The following is a 13,574-nucleotide window of genomic DNA, read 5'->3' as shown; positions in this document are numbered from 1 at the left end:
GAACAAGCTGGGCTGTGCATTCTGAGACCATTGGCCCAGTGTCTGGTGCATGGTAATGAATGACAAACACTGCAGGTCATGACTACATTTGTGTGCTGGTCCTAGCCCTCTTACTGTTGTTTGGGAATAGGGAGTGGCCGCCCTTTTCCAAGGACTCTTCTAGAGTCTGTGTGTGCTATGATATAAACACACCATGTATCAATTTCCTGAGGTCCCCTGGTATTTCTGAATTGGATCTATGAACCAAAAGGGGCTTGAAAAATCCCCTTGGCTTTGGGTTGCTGGGATCCAAAGTAGACACAGAAGGTTGAAAAGGAAGCATGTATAGTTCACTCATTGACAGGAAGCATTAGCATACAAAATCAGCCATTCTGATTTTTGGCTTCCCACTTGGTGTGTCTGGGGAGAAGAGTGTTTTAGTTAGTTTAGGCTATGTAACAAAGCACCATGGTCCATAAACAGTAGAAGTTTCTCACAGTTCTGTAGGTCAGAGGTTAGAGATCAGGGCAGTTCTTCCTAGCTTATAGACTGCCACCTTCTTATTGTAGCCTTGCTTGGCAGAGAGTGACAAAACAAGATACCTAGTGGCTTTTTATAAGGGCACTGTTCTGAAGCACAAAGGTTCCATCTTCATAACCAAAAGGTCCCACTTCCTAACAACACCAGGGCCCTGGGAGGTAGAGTTTCAACATACAAAGCTTAAGGGGTAGGGATGAAACAAAACTCAGACCATAGAGAGCCTTGAAAGTCCTGATTTGAGTTGTGACCTGAGGTGTGTTCAATCACACACCACTTTAATTTACAGGTGTACAGTGCAAAGACCAAAGAGGGGAAGCAAATCCCCAGATGCCTGGTCAGAACTGGAACCCAGGCCCTAGCCTCCTGGGCACATCTGCTCCTCTCCCATGTTCCCTCCCCTGTTAGTGGCTAACCCTGCAGCTGTTTTCTATGTGAGGTGGGGTACGCCCCATGTATGGGGCCACATGGTACCATAGTGATTACCGAGTGGGGTCACAGATGGGGCCACATGCTGACAGCACTGTCAGGGGTGGGAAGAGAAGAAAGAAAGGGGCAGGAGGGTGGAGAGAGGCACTCAGGATACTGAGCAGCGGTCGCCTGCCAGAATCCTTCAGTGCAGCTTGTCTAGAAAAGCCAGTCTCCAGCCGAGTAAATACAGTGCATAGCTGACGGGCTGACAGCGGGTATCACACAGTCTTAAACTGCCTCAAATCCACAGTGCTTTTGAAGCGGCAATAGAAAAAGGATGCCCGCGCAGAACAGAGGCCTGCAACTTTTAATAGTTTCTTCCAGGCCTCAGGATGTCCTGATGAGGTATTAGAGGAAGTAATTCAGGAAGAAAAGGACAAATAACTGCCTCCATCTGGAGGCCAACCCAAGGGTTGGCCTTTCCAGCTCACAGAAAGGGCCAGGGTGGCTCAGCAGCAATCTCCTGGCTGCCGTTAGCTCGCCCTTCTGCCTCCTCCCACAGCGTGCTACAAGGCTCTGACCCTTATAAATAGCAGACAAGTAAATTTCTTGTTTGCTTGGGGGCAAATGTAAGCCACAGAGTGTTCACTGCTTATGAGTGAAATTGCTAACGTTTTCTCACTGTGTGAAGGGTGCTAGGTACAAATTTAGAATACATTGCCTGGACTTTCAGAACATGCCAGGGACCTGCCTCCCCTACCTATCCAAGATCAGAAGCATCTTCAAACTGCAGGCCACCACAAAAAGACAGGGCTGGCCTGTGAGAACCAAACTCACACCTCCTCTCTGTTGTTTTCTCTTTTCCCTTTTTCCTTTAGGGTTTGGTTTTGTCACTTTTGAGAATGAAGATGTTGTGGAGAAAGTCTGTGAGATCCATTTCCATGAAATCAATAATAAAATGGTAAGTCTGGGGGGACAACCCTTCCCCTGTGTGCATACACTCTTCTGGCAAATCCACTATAGTCCCAGCATTCTGGGTGCTATGGGCAAGGGTGGGCTTGAGGACTAGACTCTCAGCTGGGAGAACAGTTGTTTAGAACAGGTGCCAACAAATTCTTTTTAAAAGGGCAAATGGCAAGTAGTTTCTGCTTTGTGAATGAATGTCACAACTGCTCTTGTTGTGGTGTCAGGGCCATAGGTACATGAATTAGTGGGGCTGTGTTTGTGGGCACTAAAATTGGAAATTCTGATGTTTCATGACTTATAATTTTTTTACCCCTTGGTGCTGGGGTAGGGTAAGGTTAGGCTAGCACACTACCATTGTGCTACATGGCTATCCTACAAAATAATTACTTTATGACTGTTTAAAAATGTTTTTTAGGGGCCAGGGATCTGGCTCAGCGGAAGAGCGCCCACCTGGCGAGCTCGAGGCCCCGGGTTCGGTCCCCGGTTCCGGGAAAAAAAAAAGTTTTTTAAAAGAAAAAAAAATTTTAATTCTTAGATGTAACAGAAACAGACCAGGGTGTCTGAACGCAGATTGAGGGGGTTTTGACCCCTGGTTTCAAATACGCTTCTGATACTTTGCCTTTGAGGAATATATCCTAGGTAAGAAATTTACCAAGCTGATTCACACACACTCCTCCATGCAGTCAGTAAAGTACTTTCTTTCGTTGTGATCAGATGGTTCCTTATACCCTAGGCCTTTTGAAGTTTTGCTTCCAGCCCAAGCAACCTCCAGAGGAGGGCAGATTAGATGTTTATTGAATTGTGGGGAACCAGGTCGTCTTCCCCAGAGAAGTGGCCACTAGATGGCGCGGTGCCACATATGGCAAGTGCCTACAGCACTGTCAGTAGAATAGGGGGTGAGAAAGCCCTTCTTTGTGGATTCCAGGAAAAAGAGAGAGCGAGAGAGAGAGAGAGAGAGAGAGAGAGAGAGAGAGAGAGAGAGAGAGCGCGTGCACTTGGCAGGTGTTTCTGGAGCCATCTACAGGTCCTCTGGAGCACAAACATTTTGGTTGGCCAGCAAAGCCTCCAGCCCTGAGAGAAGAGAACAGTCAAAATTGTGTTTCAGTCACAGCTGTAACTTTGATATTTTCTCCCTTTTGTCAAAACATTCCTTGCTTCTGAAACATGCATTCAGATGTGCATTGTATATTGGTCTGATATGTGTTCACCAACTTTAAATTCAATAATAGAGCTTTTAGTGTGGATAAGATCAAAGCAATCTGCTTAGCATGTGGTGCTACAGGCCTGATTCAATATTTGACTTGCTAATTTTTTCCCAGGGCACTAAAATAATATTGTTCATATTGTTCCTAGCCATCATATGCATCTGAAATGAAAATACTCTCTTTTTTTTGCATACTGTGTGTTGGAGGCATCCGTGTAGACATTAAAATGGTATAGGGGAGATAAATATGTAGGAATGATGCAGGTCTTTTGTATGCTTTGTCTGTCCTCCAAATGCCATTGCCTTCTAGTTGGCGCTCTCTCTCGCTCTCTCTCTTTCTCTCTCTCTCTCTCTCAGTAGGTCACTACTTGCTATTTTTAAAAGTAGAGAGATGGAGGACTTACACATGAGTGCAGTACCCAGATGCTTTGTTTATCCTAGGCAGGGCATGGTATTGACAGGCTCCAGAAAAGCCACTGGGCCTTTGTGGGGAGTGCAGACTGATGCCCTTCCTGCCCTGCTAGGAGTTAATGGATCATGGGGAGAGGTCTGAAGCAAGTAAGACCCCAGTCTATATGCTGCTTCAGATATAAATGTTCAGTCTTCACTATCCATGGCTTAGAAATAAGCCTAAGACATAGATGGATAAGGGCTTTATCCCCATTATTCCTGTGGGGAAACTGAGGCCAGGAGCATACCCCAGAACTACCTAGATAGCAAAGGAACATAAGTAGGCCTTGAGCTTACTGGACACTCATCTAGATAGACAGCTGTCTGATCTTAGGGTGAACCCCAGGTGACTTGGGAGTAGAGATAGAGTTCCACTTTCTTCTGCTGCTGGAAGGCAGAGAGGTTGGCAGCCATTTCCCAAGTCATTCCACATTGATCAACATCTTCTCTTCCACCTGGGTGGATGCCTGAGTATGGCCATACAGGTGACTCTAGTGTGACTTTCAATTTGCCTTTGTAACAAGGACCAGCCCTTGTTCTTTAAGAGAGCAAAAAATGGAAGCAGAAAAGAAGAGAGAGAAATGGGGGCAAAGGGGTTAGGATGCTAAGCTTGTAATAGTCTAGGTTCCTAGCCTAGACACACTCATTTTGGAGGGATGCAGTTCAGAGTGTCCTTGGTGGGGACCTGGGTTAGGTCACTGGATGTCCCATTAAACAAGACTGAGTGAGCTACTTCCCCGGTTTGTTAGAGGTTTAGTAAAGGGCTAAACACAGTGCCTGCCCCAGGACACTCTCATGAACATTTGCTCTTGTCTACCAAATTACCATTGTCTTTGAAAACTCTTCTTCCAGCCAGTTCCCCCCCACTCTGAAGAAGGGTGAAACTTTTGGTAGAAGAGCCTACATCCTGAATAGAAAATGCATTTAAGCTGTGCTATGAGCAGAATTCAAATGAGAGAACTAGAAAGACCAACAACTCTTGAGATCACCAGTCAGGAGCCCAGGCAGCTGCTAGTGGAACTGGAAAGGCTAATCTCCTCCAACCCTCACTATGTCCATGGGCTTTGGCAGGAGCCAGCAGATAGCAGTGCCCAGCATCATGCATGTAGCTAACATTCTCTCATATTCACAGACAGGTCTCATCACCAAAGAGCCACAGAGATAGTCCTCAGTTGAACCCTCAAGTCTATACTTCTTCTGCAGGCCAAAAAGGACTTTAAAGAATGGCTAAGCCAGGTGCTGTAATTCTAGATACTCAAGAGGCTGAGATCTGAGGATCGTAGTTTGAAGCCAGCTTGGGCAAAAATGTCTGTGACACTGTTACCTCCAATAAACGACTCAGAACCAGACGTAGAGCTGTAGTTCAGTGGTAAACACTAGCCTTAAGCAAAAGTAAGCTCAGAGACAGCACCCAAGAACAGAGTTCAAGCCCCAGGACCAGAGAGAGAGAGAGAGAATGTTTAGCTGAGCTGTAGGCCTTGTATGGCCACCATGGAATATGGCTACCTGAGGCCTAATATAGGGCATCTGGTTGGTTCTTTGACCTTCTAGGGAAAGGGCCGAGATGACAGGCTCACATGGCCACATTCCTAGCTAGGAAGAAGGGCTGAATTTGGGGTTAGGGGGTTCTAGTCAACCACAGAAAAATCCAAGAGAAGCAGGCACACAGTGAGCAGGGCATGGAGGAGGAAAGAACTGGCTGCCACTCAAGCTCAGGGTACAGCCCTTAAGAGCTAAGACCAGAGTCTGCATTTCACCCAGCCAGAGTGAAATGCAGACTTGACTCTTTATCCACAAACACACAAAAGCAGGCATGGAACTGCCTCGTGACCCTCCGGCCACTCTGCAAGGCCCCATGCAAGTTCAGCTAATAATGCCCCCCACCATGTCCCCCTGATTGAAACAGCCCCTGAACAGCAGGGATACTTGCTGATTAGTCGCCAGAGCCCGGCCTCCAAGCGGCCTCCTGAGGCGCCAGGCAGCTGCAGGGAGGTGGAAACTGACAAAGAGCCAGCTCTGGGTTTCCTCAGAGGCCTGGTTTAGCCTTCACCATTGAAATAATGGCAGGGAAGAAATGCCACCCTCACTGGATGAGAACTTGGGATACAATGTGACAGGTGGTGGGTAGAGCCTTTTCCTAGACGTCCAACACAAGGACCTGAGGTTAAGGGTGCTATACCAACACTTAGCAAAGGAACCATCTCCTTCCTTCCTCACAGCCTTCTGTGAGTATCCCACTCCATTTCCCACAGGGCCCCTGGAGCTCCATGGTGGGCCAGTCATAAGTAGCAGAGCTGGGATTTGAATCTGTGCCATTCTATTCCCTAAGTCCTATGTTAGTAGAACTATATATGTATATATCTTGCTACCAACTTAGACAAACATAATATTTGAGAAATCTGAATGTACATGATTAGCAGCTGTGTAAGGAAGAGCTTTTATTTGCTTCCTGCAAGATCTACTAAAGAATTCCTTTATGTATAGTCTTTTACTTATTCCTTTAAGATTATCAGACTTAGAGACATACATGGCTAAGCAGGTTGGGGTACAATGCCGCTCACATGTTGGAAGGAAGCAAGGACCCTGGTGGTCAGTGTTGGGCTTGGCCCCACAAGCTGGGAGAGCCTCTGAGAGCTGAGTGAGAATGCAGTCTCAGGGCCCTCCAGTCAGATCTGTGTGCTGACAGATCCCCAGTGATTTGTGGGCACATTAAAATCTGAGAAGCACCAGGCAAGGATCACTGCTAATGATTGATAACGTGGGGACTTGGGTCATAAATCGTCTATCCAGCAGCGAAAAGCAGGCATCTGGGAGAGAAAAGAGTGTAGAGCGGGGACAAGCCCTGCCTGATGGGACCAGGCAGCTGGAGGCCAAGCTAGTGTCCTCAGAACTACCCCCTACTCCCTGTATGGTCAGATAGAGACCAGAGTCCCCATGCCACAGCCTTCAACCAGCATGCCCTTCCCTCTGAGGGTTATAGAAAGAGCTTGAGGCACAAGAAGCCAGGCATGGGCTGGATCCTCCTGAGTGACATGTAAATGGCCTAGCCCCCAAGCCAGGACCTACTGGGCCCATTTGTTATTTATCTATCTGTTTTGTATTGGTGCTGGAGCTTGAACTCCAGGCTTCCCAACTCTCATTTAGCTTTTTTCCTCATGGCTAGCACACTACCACTTGAGCCATAGCGCCACTTCTGGCTGTTTGCTGGACTGGAAATAAGTCTCCTAAACTTTCCTGCCCATGCTGGTGTCAAACCTCCTGAGTAGCTGGGATTACAGGCATGAGCCACCAGTGCCTGCTCCTACTGAATCATTTAGAGGCACCAAGAGTTTTGAAATCTAGGTGTACCCACAGCTGGTTATCCTCTGACCATCAATGAATCCCACACCTGCCTGCATCTGCTTTCTCCTCTTCAAAGTGAGGAAGCAGAAGAGTAAAGAAAGGCCTTTTGCAGTTTATATGAAGCAGAGGCTCCATTTCCAGCTTTGTGGTTCTGGTCTGCTCTGTGGTCAAGAATGTAGTTTGGAAGGTTGGCAGGAATTAACCCTTCTGAAAAAACCTCCTTAGTGACAATGAATGACCAGTGACAGCAAGTGACCTCTGTTTAAGTTAAGCCAGGGGCCAAGCTTTTCTGTAGAGGGCCAGAGAGTAAATATTTGAGGCTTGAAGGACCATATGGTCGCTGTCAGAGCTATTCTATGCTACCATTGTAGCCAAACACAGTCACAGACAATATGTAAATGAGTGGGCGTGGCTGTGTTCAAATAAAACCTCATTTACAAAAACAGACACAGCCAGCTGGATTTGGCCTGCAAACCAGTTTTCCATACCCTCCCCCACCCCCACCCCAAACTTGCTGAGAGCCGGCATGGTTTGGATGCTGCTTGTTTCCTTGGGCCTAAAGAGGATTTTAGCCCTGCGATCTGCCAGGTTTACTGCTGAGTGACATTTTTTTTGAGGCTGAGGCAGAGAAGACAGAGTACCACGAACCCTGAACACAGTAGGGTTCAGAATCGGGGCTTGTAAAATGTATCGGTGCCCCATTCTTAGCAGGGCCCCCAAAGACTAAGCAGAGAAAGAATGAAAGAAAGGTCAGGGAGGTAGTGCCAAGCCCAGAAGCCTTCCTGGGAGAGAATGCCTCAAATCTTCCTGAGTGTTCTATGGTGTAGTACCTGGTACTCCCTTTCTTACCTTCTGTGCTTAGCTCCCCCTCCTGTAAAAACCTGCAAAGAGCCAGACCATGATGTGCTTGATTGGAGGGATATCTGGGGTTTGAACTCAGCTTTGTGATTACTAGGCTGGTACTCGGTTGCTTGAGCCTCACCTCCAGCCATCTTTGCTCTCATGATTTTTGAGATAGAGTCTTGGCTTTTGCTCTTATCAGTCTGGACTGCAATCCTCCTTATTTACATGCCCCCACCCCCTATAGCTGAGGTAACCAGTGCATACCACTGCACCAGCAATCTTAGGGAAATTTGGTCCTTTCTACCATGTGAGTACCATGCAGGGTGCAGGATCAGGCAGTAAGGGGTCCCAGGTCCCTAAGCAGGGAGTGGAGTATGAGGTGGGCATTGAGTGCCTCTAGTGAGAGGTGGTTCCAGGAGGAGGCACACATCCTGTGGAGGAGATCAGGAGGGTCCCAGAAAAGCTGACCCAGACCCTTCAACTGAGTCATCCTCTGAGGGAGGAGGTTTTGAAAATCTATTTCTGTAAAAGCAAAACCTGCTGTGATCTCAGATTTGCCCCTGCTTCAGCTTCTGGGGGTTAAGCTTCAAAACAGGCTCTGAGGAGTGAGGGGCAAAAGATGTGGGGAGAGGCCTGAATTGACCTCTTGGCTGTGGATTGCAGCACTAGGCTCCCCCAGGCTAAGTTGGGCCTGGTGATTGAGCTCACTGCCCCTCCCTCCAGCTGTTCTTCCTCATCCCCCAAGACTGAAAGCTTAGTGGGGAACCAGCCCAAAAGCAGAGGGAGGGTGGGTAATGTGGGTGGAATTAACTGGGCTTCTGTGCTCACGATCCTATTTGTAGCATCATTCTCACTCGTAAGCTAATTTTAGCCATCCATTCTGCTTCTGTTGCCATTTATAAAATGAGAATGTCAAATGCAATATTAAACAAGCAGGATGAAGGCAAAAAAGGAAATGCCAGAGAGGCATTTAATAAATGAATCCCATGTTTACGTGGGAGAGGGAGCGATCCCGCGCCCCACGCATCACACACGCATGTGTGCACATGCTATTGTGTACAGGCTCCCTTAATGACAGCACGGTGATTGGTTTGTTGTTGGTGGGGTGGGGGGTGGGGACTAATGGGCGAGTGTTGGCAAATGTGTGGCTTCTTAAGCAGAAATAATTTGGTCTACAGAGAGGAAGTCTCCTGGTTGCATGAGTTCTGGTAGGCTTGCCCTTCCTTTGTCCTCTGGCCAGGTCAATGCAGGGAAGGCCAAGGAGGGCAGAAAAGTCTGGCATGGCCTTGCTTATTCATAGGGTATGGGGGTCTTGAAAAGGGATCACCTGTTTGAGGCCCTGGGCCTGGGCCTGGGACTTTTGTTCCCTGTTCTTCCTGTGACCTCTTCTTGCTGGAGGTTCAAGGGAATGTTGCAGCCGCACCTCCCAAGTGAGGCCCATTGCAGGTCCAGTAAAGCCACCATGGGCTGAGGTGGGCCCTCATTCTGTCTCATGGCAGGATTTGGGCACCTGCTGGAGGCTGAGGTTCCTTTCACTTTGAAATGCCCTTGCAGATGCCTGGAAAGAAAAAGAACAGCTGCTGCCCCCACTGTCAGCTTTTTCCTGTGATAGTGCAGCTTGTGCCATGTGCTCCCTTAGCATACCTTGCTGATGAGTGCAGGGACTTGCAGGTGAGGAAGGGACAGGGCTAGGCTGTGGAGGGAGGCTGTTCTCTCTCCCTCTTGATTCCCAGTTTTGGAGATTTAAGTGAACATAGTCACTGGCTCCATCACCTTCAAAGATACCACCTAAGAGGAGTGTCATTGTCCAAAAAGAAATGTACTCTTTACCTGACGTAGGTAACTATAACCCCTCTGTACACCACCTTTTTAAAAGTGATACCACCTAAGGCTCCATGTGGAGCAGAGTCAGGTGAGGCTGTGCACAGCCCTGTGGGCTATTGTTGCTCTGTCTTACAAATGGGAACCCTAAACCCACAGAAGTTAGCCACTCAACTCTCAAGAGCCAGCAAATGGAATAAGACTACAGTGTGACCCTTAAGGCCTCAGCCCGCCCCAGGACTGGAGCAGAGTGGAAGCTGTAGTTATTGGGGTCCATGTTCTCCGGCAGCATTGAAAAGCAGCTTTCCCCCAATCCTTTGTCAAGACTCTGAGACTTTCTGAGGGAAGAGACATACCCCCTATATTCCTTTCTGTGGCCCCACCCAGCCCTGCATGGTAAATAGTAGGTGCTTAATATTATTGGTTTATGACCTACTTCACATTGCCATCACTGATTTTAATAAAATACTGAGCAGAGGAAACAGTGGATGAAATTAATTCTGTAAGTGGTGAGGAAATTAATTCTGGAAGCTAGAGTCAGGAATGACTTTGTGGAAGAAATAGCATCTGACTGGGGCTGGGGAGAGGGAGCAAAGAGGGGCTGGCAGAGGAGCACCCGGGGAAAGAATCAGGGTTTTAAAGGTGGGGCCTGGCTATGCCCTGAGAATGAGCCGGTCAGTCGTCGAACTGTCAGTGTCCTTGGGGCTGGGAATGTGGCTTAGCGGTAGAGTGCTTGCCTATGAGTCCCTGGGTTTGATTCCTCAGTACCACATGAACAGAAAAGGCTGGAAGTGGTGCTGTGGCTCAAGAGGTAGAGTGCTAGCCTTGAGAAAAAAGAAACAGTGCCTAAGCCCTGAGTTCAAGCCCCAGGACCAGCAAAAAAAGAGGGAGTATCAGTGTCCTTGTCAACAGGGAAGCTGATTATCTCCCAGAGGAGATGAGGCTTGCTGCAGCGAGGACAGTATGATCAGTGGACATAGTTTGAGGACTCCTGTGTGCCACACACTGCTCTTGAAATCCAGTTATATAATCTATGACAATACCTTACACGTTTGCACATGCACATGTGCATGTGTGCACACACAGGAATGTGTGACTGCCTGGCGTGTGGGTAGTGCTCCTTCTTTCCCAGAGAAGTCTTGCCGGCCCACATTGTGAATCCCATTCTACTCTCCACACTTCATGCCAGTGAGTCCAGCCTATGTATGGATCAGCATGTGTCCCTTAAAGGCGGAGAGCCTGCTGGCCACTTCCACTTTCTGAGCTGACATTTCCATTACAGTCTGCACAGTAACACCCACACCCACACCCTTCCAGATGACAAAGTAGGTCCCAACCTCTTTGCAGTAGAACAAGACAGGGGACCCTGTTGGCTCCAGGGGAAGGAAGGCATTTGTACTGGACAGCTAAGGCTGCTGGGGAGGAGCGTGGCAGGGGCACTCATACAGTCCTGCCCTATGGGAAAATCTATGTAGCTGCCAGATCCTGGGAAAGACCCTGAGTCTTAAATGGGCATGTCCTCTCTCCTTCCCTTCACTGGCTGCCTGGACAGTGCTTGGAGCATGATGCCAGAGGAGGTGGTCACCTGGGCTTCAGAAAAGCACTGTTGGCTGGCATCTACAGAACTGGCTGGGGAGGAGCTGTGCCTTGCTCTGAGGAGGAGGCCAAGCTGGTCTTGGGGCACAGACCTGTTGGGTCTATTAGGAGGCACATACATAGACAGATACCTACTGTGGAAGCCACAAGACAACCTCCTTCCTGAGAGGGGGAACCTCTGTTCCCTCCTCTTCCTACCAGCCAGACAGTCAAGGTCAATGTCTATGCATATGGGGGAGGAGGGCTTTTATCCTTTGGAACAGGCCTTTCACCTGAGTGGAGCAAGGAGTGCGTAACATGACCTATTGGCAGTGAGGAATAAGGCTGCACACACCGGCCTCTTCAGGCCACACAGAGCTCCCTTGTCTCTGGATGGTACAGCAAGGCCACAGGTACAGGACTTGGGTTTCCTTCTGGCACAGCACAGTATTGTGTGCTCACTGGCACTGTTTGTATAGCGAGCAGCGAGGAAACAGAAGCCTTTTCACTCCCCAGAGCTTGGCTGCCTTCTCAGACTGCCTGTCTCTTCCCAGAAACACCCTGCCTTGACCATGGGCTGGCTGCAAGAGACTCTGTCCCTGTAAAAGTTCTAGTACGTACCTTCCTAAAAAGCCAGTACCAAGCACCACCCCCCTCACACCCAACTGGAAGTTGTGGGGGCTAGGGCAACCCTCCCCCCACATGTACTGTGGCTGTAGACAGATCTAGATTTGAATCTAAGCACTGTAGCACATACCCTGATCTGCATCACAAGGTAGGTATTTGAAACATGGGTATAACCAGGTACATGCCTAGAGTCCAGACACATAGGTTATAAAGACATCATATCCAAGTTAAATGTTGTAACCTTGATATCTAATCATGTAAGAAAAATGTTCTCATGTTTAGGAAGCATAAACCATAATGCATATAGCGTATTTTCAAATGGGGGGGGGGGAAAATAACCATTAAAATGTGGGGCTAGAGTGGCAGAGCACCAGTACTGTGAGCAAGAAAGCCAAGCAAAAGCATGAAACCCTGAGTTCAAGTCCTAATACTGGCACATAGACACACAGGAGAAAAAGCAGAACTGGAGGTATGGTTCAAATGGTAGAGCCAAGCACAAGGCCTTGAGTTTAAAACCTGTTTCCAGCTGGGAATATAGCCTAGTGGCAAGAGTGCTTGTCTTGTATATATGAAGCCCTAGGTTTGATTCCTCAGCACCACATATATAAAAAACAGCCAGAAGTGGTGCTGTGGCTCAAGTGGCAGAGTGCTAGCCTTGAGCAAAAGGAAGCCAGGGACAGTGCTCAGGCCCTGAGTTCAAGGCCCAGGACTGGCAAAAAAAAAAATTTTCCATTAAAATCTATAAATAGAGATTTGGAGTGTGTGCAAATGCTCAGTAAGGCAAATGCTAAGTAACAAGATGCTAGCAGGGGATGATCTAATCTGGGTATAGGGCACAGGGGCATTCTTTAGACAGTCTTTGAAACTTTTCTATAAGCTTAAAGTTATTTCCAAATAGACAGTTTGAAACCACAGACCTTGCTGAGTTGCTTTGGTTGGAAGGGCCTCTACCTCCAAGAAGCAGCATGCCCAAGTTCACATGGGGTAGTCTGTATGTCACCAGCAGGAACATGCAGTACTCTTAATTGTCCCTGGAGTAAAGGGGCTTCTAACAGGTCCTTATTCTAAAGCCATAACTGGGGGATAGAAGGAGGCCACTCCCTCCTTTCCAAGGCCAGCTGTTTGCCAAGGAAAGCAGGATATTTAGAGAATGAAATATGGAAACAAATCGTATCTGTATCACATCCTTGGTAGAGGTTTTGCCAACTGTGGGACTGGGAAATGGAGGCCTAGTCTTTTGGTCTCCCATTTGTGCCGAGGCACAAATGAGAGCGTTCCCTCCAATCACGCTGCTGCCTTCAGTGGCTGGCTGAGACAGTGCCAGTGCCAGCTTTTGTGAGAGGCAGTTGATGGCAGAGACTCAGCTATAGGTGAAGATTGTCTTCCCTCTAGCCTTAGCCTGCAAAGCTTCCCTTGGAGGTGGCTGCTTATCCTCTGCATGTGAGTGGTGAGAGCTTTTCTTATAAATGAGGACTTTAGGGAGCACTATGAGACATTTTCATTTTGTTCCTGAAGATCATGCCTCTCTGGGGCAGCAGTGGGAAGGCAGCTCCCATGCCTCACCCTCTGCCCCGTGGAGACATCAGCCCTCAGTGCCCACTGTCCCAGGAACTCAACCAGCCAAACACTAAGATGAGAATGCCTGTCTGCAAATAGCCATAGCAGTAGCTGTCTCCTACCGTCTCTGTCTCCTGGCATTCACTTCTCTGAGTTTTCCCCTCCCACACAGAGGCTGGCCCAGTAGAACCAATAGAGTGTGGTGGAGTAGCATCATGAGTCTCAAGGCTAGGTTAGGAGAAGACTTACTTACCACTTCTGC

At 48.2% G+C, this 13,574-nt stretch overlaps 1 protein-coding gene across 13 annotated transcripts in view; it reads left to right on the top strand.

The window, feature by feature from the left end:
- Msi2 (musashi RNA binding protein 2) overlaps window positions 1–13,574 on the top strand; it is a 369,528-nt gene that overhangs the window by 303,748 nt on the left and 52,206 nt on the right. For all 13 annotated transcript variants that reach the window (XM_048365273.1, XM_048365277.1, XM_048365278.1 and 10 more), the window contains one exon: window positions 1,806–1,888. In XM_048365273.1, the coding sequence (XP_048221230.1) occupies window positions 1,806–1,888 (83 nt within the window). The remainder of the gene's footprint in view (window positions 1–1,805; window positions 1,889–13,574) is intronic.

The sequence above is a fragment of the Perognathus longimembris genome, chromosome 17, assembly GCF_023159225.1.
Source record: "Perognathus longimembris pacificus isolate PPM17 chromosome 17, ASM2315922v1, whole genome shotgun sequence".
NCBI classification, from domain to species: Eukaryota; Metazoa; Chordata; class Mammalia; order Rodentia; family Heteromyidae; genus Perognathus; species Perognathus longimembris.
This window is presented reverse-complemented; position numbering and strand designations above follow the sequence as displayed.